The following is a 13,703-nucleotide window of genomic DNA, read 5'->3' as shown; positions in this document are numbered from 1 at the left end:
TAGGAGTGGGTACTGTTTACTACATCAAGGGGATAGGAGTGGGTACTGTTTACTATGTCAATGGGATAGGGGTGGGTACTGTTTACTACATCAAGGGGATAGTAGTAGGTACTGTTTACCACATCAAGGGGATAGGTGTAGGTACTGTTTACTACATCAAGGGGATAGGTGTAGGTACTGTTTACTACATCAAGGGGATAGGTGTAGGTACTGTTTACTACATCAAGGGGATAGGTATAGGTACTGTTTACTACATCAAAGGGGTAGGAGTGGGAACTGTTTACTAGACTAGTTTACTATTTCAAGGGGATACGTGTAGGTACTGTTTACTACGTCAATGGGATAGGTATAGGTACTGTTTACTACATCAAGGGGATAGGTGTTGTTACTGTTTACTACATCAAGGGGATAGGTATAGGTACTGTTTACTACATCAAGGGGATAGGTGTTGTTACTGTTTACTACATCAAGGGGATAGGTGTAGGTACTGTTTACGACATCAAGGGGATAGGTGTAGGTACTGTTTACTAAAACAAGGGGATAGGTGTAGGTACTGTTTACTACATCAAGGGGATAGGTGTAGGTACTGTTTACTACATCAAGGGGATAGGTGTCGGTACTGTTTACTACATCAAGGGGATAGGTGTTTACTGTTTACTACATCAAGGGGATAGGTGTAGGTACTGTTTACTACATCATGGGATAGTTTACTATGTCAAGGGGATAGGTATAGGTACTGTTTACTACATCAAGGGGATAGGAGTGGGTACTGTTTACTACATCAAGGGGATAGGTGTAGGTACTGTTTACTATGTCAAGGGGATATAGGTGTAGGTACTGTTTACTACATCAAGGGGATAGGTATAGGTACTGTTTACTACATCAAGGGGATAGGTATAGGTACTGTTTACTATGTCAAGGGGATATAGTTGGGGATACTGTTTACTACATCAAGGGGATAGGTATAGGTACTGTTTACTATCTCAAGGGGATAGGTGTAGGTACTGTTTACTACATCAAGGGGATACTATGTCAAGGGGATAGGTATAGGTACTGTTTACTACATCAAGGGGATAGGTGTAGGTACTGTTTACTACATCAAGGGGATAGGTGTAGGTACTGTTTACACTACATCAAGGGGATAGGTGTAGGTACTGTTTACTACATCAAGGGGATAGGTGTATACTATGTCAAGGGGATATAGGTACTGTTTACTACATCAAGTAGGTATATGTACTGTTTACTACATCAAGGGGATAGGTGTAGGTACTGTTTACTACATCAAGGGGATAGGTGTAGGTACTGTTTACTACATCAAGGGGATAGGTGTAGGTGCTGTTTACTATGTCAAGGGGATAGGGGTAGGTACTGTTTACTACATCAAGGGGATAGGTATATGTACTGTTTGCTATGTCAAGGGGATAGGTGTAGGTACTTTTTACTACATCACGGGGATAGGTATATGTACTGTTTACTATGTCAAGGGGATATGTGAAGGTACTGTTTACTATGTCAAGGGGATAGGTGTAGGTACTGTTTACTACATCAAGGGGATAGGTATATGTACTGTTTGCTATGTCAAGGGGATAGGTGTAGGTACTGTTTACTATGTCAAGGGGATATGTGAAGGTACTGTTTACTACATCAAGGGGATAGTTGTAGGTACTGTTTACTATGTCAAGGGGATAGGTGTAGGTACTGTTAACTATGTCAAGGGGAAAGATGTAGGTACTGTTTACTATGTCAATTGGATAGGAGTGGGTACTGTTTACTATGTCAAGGGGATAGGTGTAGGTACTGTTTACTATGTCAAGGGGATAGGTATAGGTACTGTTTACTATATCAAGGGGAAAGATGTAGGTACTGTTTACTATGTCAATTGGATAGGAGTGGGTACTGTTTACTATGTCAAGGGGATAGGTGTAGGTACTGTTTACTATGTCAAGGGGATAGGTGTAGGTACTGTTTACTATATTAAGGGGATAGGTGTAGGTACTGTTTACTATATTAAGGGGATAGGTGTAGGTACTGTTTACTATATCAAGGTGATATGAGCAGGTACTGCCATATTAAGGGGATAGGAGTGGGTATTGTTTACTATATTAATGGGATAGGAGTGGGTACTGTTCACTGTATGAAGGGGATTGGAGTGGGTATTGTTTACTATATTAAGGGGATAGGAGTGGGTACTGTTCACTGTATGAAGGGGATTGGAGTGGGTACTGTTTACTATATCAGGGGGATAGGAGTGGGTAGTGTTCACTGTATGAAGGGTATAGGAGTGGGTACTGTTTACTATATTAAGGGGATAGGAGTGGGTAGTGTTCACTGTATGAAGGGGATTGGAGTGGGTACTGTTTACTATATCAGGGGGATAGGAGTGGGTAGTGTTCACTGTATGAAGGGGATTGGAGTGGGTACTGTTTACTATATCAGGGGGATAGGAGTGGGTAGTGTTCACTGTATGAAGGGGATTGGAGTGGGTACTGTTTACTATATTAAGGGGATAGGAGTGGGTAGTGTTCACTGTATGAAGGGATTGGAGTGGGTACTGTTTACTATATCAAGGGGATAGGAGTGGGTAGTGTTCACTGTATGAAGGGGATTGGATTGTTTACTATATTAAGGGGATAGGAGTGGGTACTGTTTACTATATTAGGGGATAGGAGTGGGTAGTGTTCACTGTATGAAGGGGATTGGAGTGGGTACTGTTTACTATATCAGGGGGATAGGAGTGGGTAGTGTTCACTGTATGAAGGGTATAGGAGTGGGTACTGTTTACTATATTAAGGGGATAGGAGTGGGTAGTGTTCACTGTATGAAGGGGATTGGAGTGGGTACTGTTTACTATATCAAGGGGATAGGAGTGGGTAGTGTTCACTGTATGAAGGGGATTGGAGTGGGTACTGTTTACTATATCAGGGGGATAGGAGTGGGTACTGTTTACTATTTCAAATGGATATGATTAGGTACTGTTTACTATTTTAATTGTATAGGTTTAGGTAATGTTTACTATATTAAGAGGAATGGGTACTGTTTACTATATGAAGGGTATAGGAGTTGGTACTGTTTACTATATACATGGGATATGATCAGGTATTGTTTATTATATGTAAGGGACAGGTGTAGGTGCTGTATAGTATATCAAGTGGATAGGAGTAGGTGCGTTTACTATATCAAGGGGATAGAAGTGGGTACTGTTTCCCATATTAAGGTGATAGGAGTGGGTATTGTTTACTATGTCAACGGGATATATGTAGTTATTATTTACTATATCAAAGGGATAAGTGTAGTTACTGTTTACTGTGTCAAGGGGATAGGAGTAGGTACTGTTTACTATGTCAAGGGGATAGATGTAGGTACTGTTTACTATGTCAAGTGGATAGGAGTGGGTACTGTTTACTATGTCAAGGGGATAGGTGTAGGTACTGTTCACTCTATCTTTGTGATAGGTTTAGTTACTGTTTACTATATCAAGTTTATTGTAATGAAATTGCAAATAGCGGTGTTGTTAATAGATCAGGTAACAGTAGTGATGAATTAGCAAAAATAGCAAGAGTGGATAGTTGTTGCAAACTGGATGAAAGACCACATTTTGGTGTTCTGCTCAGCCATGGCATACACCTCAACATTACAGAAGCAAATAAGGTCAGGGATAGTGCGTTTCTAATGGCTAGAACCAACGCAGCATAACAAGATAAATCAATAAACACAAACTAGAATTGGATTGCTGGTCTTCTCTACACCAGAGGTTCAAGGAAAGTTAAGATGTGCTTCTAAAATAATATGTCTTCATGTTGAAATTAAATATGAACACACACCCCACACAGGGTTGCATTCAGTAGTGCAATATACTGACCTGGGCAGATAGTTCTACAATATCGTGGCCTACTGAACGTGGTCGTAGATTAGACGCAAACAGAAAGAAAAAATATCCTTAAAAAAACCCTGCATTGTTCTATTACTCTCTCTCTGTCATCAAAGTGTTTGTTTATTTTTCCGTGTACATGTGTGTGTGTACCTGCAGCCGCCAGGGCTGAGGGAGTGGAAACCGGGTTGACAGGTGTCACACTTCACCCCTGACACAGTGGGTCTGCACTCACACTTCCCCTCCACACCACACTGCAGACTCACAGAACCTGGGAGAGAGGATGGAGGGAGAGAGAGAGAGAGTGAGAATGAGAGAGAGAGAGAGAGAGAGAGAGAGAGAGAGAGTGGGAGGGAGAGAGGGGGGATGACAGGGTGAGAGAGTGAGTGAGTGAGTGAGTGAGTGAGTGAGTGAGTGAGTGAGAGAGAGAAATGGATGGATAGTTCATGTTTATGATGCCTTAATATGAGGCAGTCTAAAATACATGGTTTACCCATGGTGTTACAGTCACAGGGGCTGCAGGGGTCCTGTGATGACCGTCGGTAGTGGTTCTCTCTACAGCGTTCACAATGCGGTCCATCAGTCTGGTCCCTACAGTCTACACAGCGCCCCCCACTTGCTGTGCTGCGGTACTGCTCTGCATCGAACACACACACATCTGCCTGCCCACTGCAGTTACACTCTGAGGAGAGAGAGAGAGAGAGAGACAGGGGGGATAGCAAGAGGAAGAGAATGTGGGTGGGTGGTATGGAGGGGATGGAGGGAGAGAGAGAGGTAAATAAGAAAGAGAGGGGAAAAGATGAGCAAAAAGAGAGGGAGGGGAGAGTGGGAGGAGATGAGGTCAGGGAAATGGCGAGAGAGGGAGAGTGAGATGGGGAGGAAAAGTGAGAGAGAATGGATGGGGGTTACTGTATGCTTATGAGAGATTATGCATGTGGGATTGGATCCTAATGTACAGGTACATTTATAATCCCATTTCACACGGGCCTAATGATCAGCCAATCACTTAGTCAGGGAGCACCGTGATAACGCTAATAAGTGTTTGTACAAGAGACGATTACTCAATCGATAACCTCCAATCACAGGACTCGGTAGAGTACTCTTCATTTCCTCTCCACTGCAGTATTCTGCTGTCTCTCTGTCTGGCTACATGAGGTTTAGGATTCTAGAAAATATCCTATTTTATTACACATCAAATTTTCTGTTAAGTTTGCAATAACTATGTGATTATTCCTCCCTGATTGAAGAGAGGAGAGGTTCCATTCTAGTTGTATTTTGCTCTACAGAGTAGGAAGTGAGTGTATTTGCTATTAGAGTATAGAGGTTAGGCATATATTAACGAGACTATCTATTGATAGGCCTCAGAGCCACAGAAAGATCAAGGTCTAAACCAGTGCTGCATAGTTATAGTCTTACATGTGTCATTCTCAATTTATAGGATTTGGGTGCATACAGGTGGGCCTACACAGTAAGATATGAAAGTCTGATTTGTAAACCACTGGATATGAGTCTGCTAATGATTAAAATGTGAAAAATATAAGACATAATAAAACACCTACTACAGTCAATGACTTTATTTACATGTGTTGATTTTTGCTTATAGTACCTGTAGCAGACAGGTATGAGGTATAAAAAGGCCTTAGGGTGTATATGAAACAAGTTGTCATGGAGAAGAACTGTCACGACAGCTACCGAAGGTGGCTCCCCTTCCTGTTCGGGCGGTGCTCGGCGGTCGTCGTCACCAGCCTACTAGCTGCCACTGATCCCTTTTTCCCTTTTCTGTTGGTTTGGTCTGATTTGTTTCACTTGTTTCTTGTTTAGACTTTTAGTTTGGCTATTTAAGTCAGTAGGCCGACCGGTCTTCGTGCGGGCTTGTTTATTCCCCTTTTGTATGTGTGGTAGTGCGATCTTGGTTTGGTTCCTGTTTTGGGCATTTGTTTTATGAAGCTCAGTTTCGTTGTATAGACTATTTTGCCCTGTGCTGAATAAAGCGCTGTTCAGAACTTTCTGCCTCCTGCACCTGACTCCTCACCCACTACGCCTAAGATTGTTACACGAACATCCTTCACCAGGCACCATAGTCTTATTTTCATTCTATATATTAACATTTGATTCCTAAAAAATTAACAATATGAATTTAAACCAACAGCTTGTAAACATACTTTTTAAAGCGTTCTGGAAATGTGTAATTCTGAAACAATAGAGGTCACTCTGGGAATGAGTCAATCAACTGCAGCATAATAGTCTACCATAGCAGAGGCCATAGAAAAACAGGGGAAATGTAGTCAATTGCCTAATAGCAGAATTAAGATGGACCTGCTTCGTCAATTATATAGGTATATGATTCTAGAAATACAAATAAATCTCTATTTTCAACATCCACATATGTCGAAAGCCCACTGGGCACAGATGTCAACTCAACGTCTATTACACGTTGGTTCGTCGATTCAACCTGTAACGACTTTCCTCTGTTGAAGGAGGAGCGGACCAAAATGCAGCGTGGTGGTTACTCATGTTTAATGATGGAAAAATGACTTGACATGAAAATACCGAAATGTACAAAAACAACAGACGGAAACGTGAAAAAAACTATACAGCCTATCTAGTGAAACTAAACACAGAGACAGGAACAATCACCCACGAAACACTCAAAGAATATGGCTGCCTAAATATGGTTCCCAATCAGAGACAACGATAATCACCTGACTCTGATTGAGAACCGCCTCAGGCAGCCATAGACTACGCTAGACACCCCACAAAACCCCAAGACAAAAACACACCACAATAACCCATGTCACACATTGGCCTGACCGAATAAATGAAGAAAAAACATAATATATTTCAACCAGGGCGTGACACAACCAGTGTGTGCCCGGTGGGATGCCTATATGATCAATGGCTTACACTTCACATTTGCAACATTGATCATGTAATTGGTGGCCATAGACATAACCTTACCTAACCTCCCTGATAATAATCACAGTTGAAAAATTCATCTTAAGCTCATTTAGGCCAACTGGAACATGGCATCCAGCCAAAGGCTACCTCTTTTCAACTACTTTATTGATGTATTTAAATGACTGTAGCATTACTGAACGTTGTCTGTACATAGTCGACTGTAACCATAATACAGTAGGTAGCCTAGTAGTAGTTAAAGTAGCTTAGTATAGTTGAAAGTTGGATGTGGTGCTGAAATGTGGAGACGAAGAAGCTCAAGTCTATTCCGAGTGGTGTCCGGCCCATCAATGAGGAGAATGACGTATTTGATTTCCATGTCCACCAGCTTTGCACATTTTCTGCAATCAACATAGTTGCATCTAGCTATTCATTACAGTAGCTAGCTAGGCTAGTGAGTGCTTTCTTAAGGTGGAAAATGTGCGCACCTACAGCCTCAGTGGTCACGTGGGCTGCCATCTCTCTCTCTCTCTCTTTATCTCTCTCTCTTTCTCCCTGCCTTGTTCATGCACTGCATTGTCCTTCCAATAATGGCCTGAATAACAGGCTAGTCTGAGGAGTTTTCTAGGCAGAGACCATGGCGTGTTTTTAAAGGAGAGACCATGGCAGCTACCATTCACACAGTGTACACTCCCAGTCAGTAGCCTTTTTGACATATGGGTACTGGGTAGGCTACTTGATAGGCATTGAGTTGAACAGCTAACTGGTTGTTTGTTGAATGAACATCCCCTGATCAATCCATCCCTGGGTCTCATATTTTTCATTTAGAAAATTACTTATTATTGTGATATTACCTCTGTCATGATCTGCACATGTCAGTGATAAATAGCCAGTCCTATACTTTGCAAAGCTCCTTGATTCCCTCAATGATGTCTCAGAGCAATTGATAGAAATCCATCAATAGTGTGATTTTTTTAAATGAGGGGAAATTAGATTACTGGTGGTTGGGAATAGGCTACTGGGTGGATGTTGAGTTGTTTTGTAACAGTTGTTTTCCCTGCTAAAAATGTTCATACAGTATATACCCTTTAAAGATGATCATGAGTGATAATGTGTGACTGCAAATATATTGAGTCTGCCTGAGAATACACATGTATTCAACGCAGGTATCTCAGGTGCACTTACTAAAATGTCTTTCCAACTAGGAAGTGAATAGTAAGCTAAATTAGACACGTATGTCTGCTAAGTATAACCAGAAGGATGTTGTGACAACATAAATATAAGCAACTATGTGTGCCTATGTGTCTGTGTGTACTTTGCTCAACTCTCTTCCCCTCCACCCCCCCCCCCCTCTGTCTGTCTGTCTGTCTGTCTGTCTGTCTGTCTGTCTGTCTGTCTGTCTGTCTGTCTGTCTGTCTGTCTGTCTGTCTGTCTGTCTGTCTGTCTGTCTGTCTGTCTGTCTGTCTGTCTGTCTGTCTGTCTGTCTGTCTGTCTGTCTGTCTGTCTGTCACCCGTTGTCAATTAAAGTGTTTGTGTTCTGACAAGTAGGGCCATATGGTACTGGTTCCAGACACATGCCATACACGGCAGAGAAGAGAGAGACAGAGCTTGGTCCGGTAAGCTTCGGCAAAATTAGTTTCTATCTCGCCGAATATGGAGGCTGAACATTATAATAAACAGAGCATTCACTTTTACTCTATAGTTCTTTCACATTCAGTGCTTCTTTTCTTCTATGTGTTTAATAATATATTCATTTTTTCCTTTACAGTACAGTGCAGCTGCATGAGGCAGTCTATGTAAAAAAGCCACCTGTTTGGTACAGAGACTCAGGCTTCCTCCCAAATTGCACCCTATTCCCTACATAGTGCAATAGATTTGACCATAGCCGTATGTGCCCTGGTCAAAGGTAAAGTACACTATATAGGGAAAGGGTGCTATTTAGAACACAGCATGAGTGTAATTAAAACAAGCGTGTTTCTTAATAGAATCAAGCATAAAAACAATTAACGAGGCCTCTCCTTTATGCGTTTATCAGTCCAACCAATTACAATTCCTCCTCAGCAGTGTTCAAAAGAACCATTCACCGCTCAGTGCACAGTGCGATAAGCCTGAACCGCGTTGATATTTGCACTCACGCTAATTTACACACACACACATATCAATGAAGAGATATGTGAAAAAACACCTTGAGGATTGACCAAACAACGTTTGCACACACACACAGTTAATCCGGAAAAAGTACACAGGTGACAATTTTCGGTTCACAGCCAGACACACAAACCGACGATTTCTCACACACACAAACACGCATTTGGTATGTAACTGACAGTCTCACACGAAAACATCAGCAGCAGGTTGATGTTTATTGTCATGAATCTTGCCCTGGAGGCAGAAGTGAGTGATTTCCGCTAGATGAGCCAGCTGCAAAAATTGTATATATTGTAAAAATATATGAGAACAATGTAAGGTTAGGGTTAGCAATTTGGGAAAGTTTAAGTTAAGGCTACACCAACATCTTACATTTACATATGATACGTTCAATATCAGGTATGCTTTGTAAATGTTAGTGTTCAGAGTTATGTGGTTACTGTACAATGTACAATGTTCAGCTGCCCTCCCTCCAACTCTCCTGTAGCCTACTCAGAGGGTTCAGCTGTCCTCCCTCCAAATCTCTAATAGTCTTCTTGGCCAATACTCACTCATACAATACCCCAACTAAACATTTCCTCAGAGGGTTCTTTGAACAAATCCCTATACATTTCCCCAGGGTGACTGAACTAAACTAAAACTACTTTATGTACTCCTAAAGGAACTTGGCTGCAATACTCACTCATACAATACCCCAACTAAACATTTCCTCAGGAGTGACTGAACTAAACCAATCTCCAATACTCGCTCATACACTACCCCAACTATACATTTCCCCAGGGGTGACTGAACCAATCTCCAATACTTACTCAAACTACCCCACTATACATTTCAAAACTTACTCACTCATACACTACCTTGACCATTTCCCAGGGGTGACTGAATTAAACCAATCTCCAATACATTACACTACCCCAACTATACATTTCCCCAGGGGTGACTGAACTAAACCAATCTCCAATACTTACTCATACACTACCCCACTATACATTTCCCCAGGGGTGACTGAACTAAACCAATCTCCAATACTCACTCATACACTACCCCAACTATACATTGTTCCCCAGGGGTGACTGAATTAAACCAATCTCAAATACTCACTCATTGTCATGCGTAGGTGTAATAGGTGGCAGGGAAGTCATGCGCAGGAGAGTCAAATGGAGTGTAAAATGGAGTCTTTTAATAAAGTTCACGGAGTATGCTCCATAACACTAAATGTACATAACAAACAAACATGGGTAAAAGGACCCGACGCGCACCTATACAACAAACACACTACACTGACAATAAAACAATCTCTGACAAAGACATGAGGGGAAACAGAGGGTTATATACACAACAGGTAATGGGATTGAAAACAGGTGTGTGGGAAGACAAGACAAAACCAATGGAAAATGAAAAAAGGATCAATGATGGCTAGAAGACCGGTGACGTCGAATGCCAAGCACCGCCCGAACAAGGAGAGGCAACAACTTCGGCAGAAGTCGTGACAGTACCCCCCCTGACGCGCGGCTCCAGCTGCGCGTCGACACCGGCCTCGGGGACGACCCGGAGGTCGAGGTGCAGGGCGATCCGGATGGAGACGGTGGAATTCTGATAACATGGAAGGATCTAACACGTCCTCCACCGGAACCCAGCATCTCTCCTCCGGCCCGTACCCCTCCCAGTCCACGAGGTACTGAAGGCCCCTCGCCCGACGTCTCAAACCCAAAATGGAATGAACAGAGTACGCCCGAACCCCCTCGATGTATAGAGGAGGCGGAAAAACATCACGCACTTCAGCCTCCTGGAGCGGGCCAGCCACCATCGGCCTGAGGAGAGACACATGGAACGAGGGGTTAATACGGTAATGAGTGGGTAGTTGTAACCTATAGCATACCTCGTTCACTCTCCTCAGGACTTTAAACGGCCCCACAAACCGCGGACCCAGCTTCCGGCAGAGCAGGCGAAGGGGCAGGTTTCGGGTCGAGAGCCAGACCCTGTCCCTGGTGCGAACACTGGGGCCTCACTGCGGCGCCGGTCTGCCCCAATTTTCTGGCGCTTTATGGCACGCTGAAGGTGGACGTGGGCTGCCTCCCAGGTCTCCTCAGCGTGCCGAAACCAATTGTCAACCGCAGGGGCCTCGGTCTGGCTCTGATGCCAAGGAGCCAGAACCGGCTGATACCCTAATACACATTGAAAGGGAGTAAGGTTAGTGGAGGAGTGACGTAGCGAGTTCTGAGCCATCCTTGCCCAGGGCACGAACTTCGCCCACTCCCCCGGCCGATCCTGGCAATAAGACCGCAGAAACCTACCCACATCCTGGTTAACTCTATCCACCTGCCCATTACTCTCAGGGTGAAAACCTGAGTTAAGACTAACCGAGATCCACAGACGCTCCATGAACGCCTTCCAGACCTTTGATGTGAACTGGGGACCCCGATCAGACATTATATCCTCAGGCACCCCATAGTGCCGGAAAACGTGTGTAAACAGGGCCTCTGCAGTTTGTAAGGCCGTAGGGAGACCGGGCAAAGGGAGGAGACGACAGGACTTAGAAAACCGATCCACAACGACCAGGATCGTGGTGTAACCCTGTGAAGGTGGAAGATCAGTCAAAAAATCCACCGACAGGTGCGACCACGGCCGTTGAGGAACGGGTAGAGGTTGTAGCTTACCTCTGGGCAGTTGTCTAGGAGCCTTGCACTGGGCGCACACCGAGCAGGAAGAAACATAAATCATCACGTCCTTAGCTAAAGTGGGCCACCAGTATCTCCCGTCAAGACAGCGCATCGTCCGACCTATCCCAGGATGACCAGAGGAGGGTGACGTGTGAGCCCAATATATCAATCGGTCGCGGACAGCAGACGGAACGTACAGACGACCAGCTGGACACTCAGGGGGAGAAGGCTCTGCACGTGACGCCCGCTCAATGTCCACGTCCAGCTCCCAGACTACAGGCGCCACCAGACACGAAGCTGGGAGTATGGGAGTGGGATCCATGGACCGCTCCTCTGTGTCATACAGCCGAGACAATGCGTCTGCCTTAACGTTCTGGGAGCCTGGTCTGTAAGAAAGAGTAAACACAAAATGAGTGAAAACCATGGCCCACCTTGCCTGGCAAGGACTCAATCTCTTCGCCTGCCGGATGTACTCCAGATTGCGGTGGTCAGTCCAGATGAGAAAAGAGTGTTTAGTCCCCTCAAGCCAATGCCTCCACACCTTCAAAGCTTCTACAACAGCTAACAGCTTTCGGTTCCCCACATCATAGTTTCGCTCCGCCGGGCTGAGCTTCTTCGAAAAGAAAGCACAGGGGCGAAGCTTCAGTGGCGTACCCGAACGCTGAGAGAGCACTGCTCCTATCCCATCTTCGGATGCGTCCACCTCCACTATGAATGGCAAAGAGGGATCCGGATGAGCCAGCACAGGCACCGAGGTAAACAGAGTCTTCAGATGCTCAAAAGCCCTGTTCGCCTCAGCCGACCACTGCAAGCGCACCGGGCCCCCCTTTAGCAGTGAGGTAATGGGAGCTGCCACCTGACCAAAACCCTGGATAAACCTCCGGTAGTAATTGGAAAACCCCAAAAAACGCTGCAACTCCTTTACCGTGGTTGGAGTCGGCCAATTACGCACGGCTGTAATGCGGTCGCTCTCCATCTCCACTCCTGAAGTGGAAATCCGATGCCCTAGGAAGGAGATGGATTGTTGGAAAAACAAGCATTTCTCAGCATTGACATATAGATCATGCTCCAACAGGCGACCAAGCACCCTGCGCACCAGGGACACATGCTCGGCGTGTGTAGCAGAGTATATCAGAATATCATCGATATACACCACTACACCCTGCCCGTGCAGGTCCCTGAAGATCTCATCTACAAATGATTGGAAAACTGATGGAGCATTCATCAACCCATATGGCATGACCAGGTACTCATAATGACCTGAGGTGGTGCTAAATGCCGTCTTCCACTCATCACCCTTCTTAATACGCACCAGATTGTACGCACTCCTGAGATCCAATTTTGTGAAAAAACATGCCCCGTGCATTAACTCAATAATCGTATTGATCAGAGGTAGCGGGTAACTATATTTCACTGTGATTTTATTAAGACCTCGATAATCAACGCACGGGCGTAAACCGCCATCCTTTTTTTTCACAAAAAAGAAACTCGAAGAGACGGGTGAAATGGATGGCTGAATGAACCCCTGATGCAGGGATTCAGAGACATATGTCTCCATAGCCTCCGTCTCCGCTTGCAACAGGGGATACACGTGACTCTTGGGATATGCAGCGTCTACCAGGAGATCTATCACACAATCCCCCCGTCGATGGGGTGGTAATTGAGTCGCATTCTTTTTTCAGAAGGCGAGAGCCAAATCGGCATGCGCACGGTGGAGACCTGGTCTGGACTTTCCACCGTAGTAGCACCAACGGAAACCCCTAAACACCTACCTGAGCATTCTCTATTCCCAGAGGAACCAACCCGGCACCGACCAGCAGTGTGCTCCCTGCGACCTAGAATGGTGCTCGAGCGGGAACCCCCTCCGGTCTCCCTGCGCACCATCCCTCCCAATTCCATAGGTTCGGGAGAGAGGGTGCGGGAGGATGGAAACACCAGACCCCGATCTAGACGTCCACAAGTAGCCAGCATGTTGTCCAGCTTGATGGAAATGTCCACCAGCTGGTCGAAGGTGAGGGTGGTGTCTCTACAGGCCAGCTCCCGACGGACGTCCTCACATAGACTACACCGGTAATGGTCGATCAGGGCCCTGTCGCTCCATCCAGCGCCGGCAGCCAAGGTCCTAAACTCCA

At 44.9% G+C, this 13,703-nt stretch overlaps 1 protein-coding gene across 1 annotated transcript in view; it reads right to left on the bottom strand.

Annotated features, from left to right (window-relative positions):
• The window catches only part of LOC135518155 (laminin subunit gamma-3-like), a 230,514-nt gene that overhangs the window by 152,584 nt on the left and 64,227 nt on the right, over positions 1-13,703 (bottom strand). The window contains exons 5-6 of the mRNA XM_064943080.1: positions 4,362-4,550; positions 4,022-4,139 (exon numbers count right to left, since the gene is read on the bottom strand). Of these exons, the coding sequence (XP_064799152.1) occupies positions 4,022-4,139; positions 4,362-4,550 (307 nt within the window). The remainder of the gene's footprint in view (positions 1-4,021; positions 4,140-4,361; positions 4,551-13,703) is intronic.

The sequence above is a fragment of the Oncorhynchus masou genome, chromosome 28 (genome assembly GCF_036934945.1).
Source record: "Oncorhynchus masou masou isolate Uvic2021 chromosome 28, UVic_Omas_1.1, whole genome shotgun sequence".
Classification (NCBI taxonomy): domain Eukaryota; kingdom Metazoa; phylum Chordata; class Actinopteri; order Salmoniformes; family Salmonidae; genus Oncorhynchus; species Oncorhynchus masou.
The sequence above is the reverse complement of the archived record's forward strand: the minus strand, read 5'-3'. Positions and strand labels throughout refer to the sequence as shown.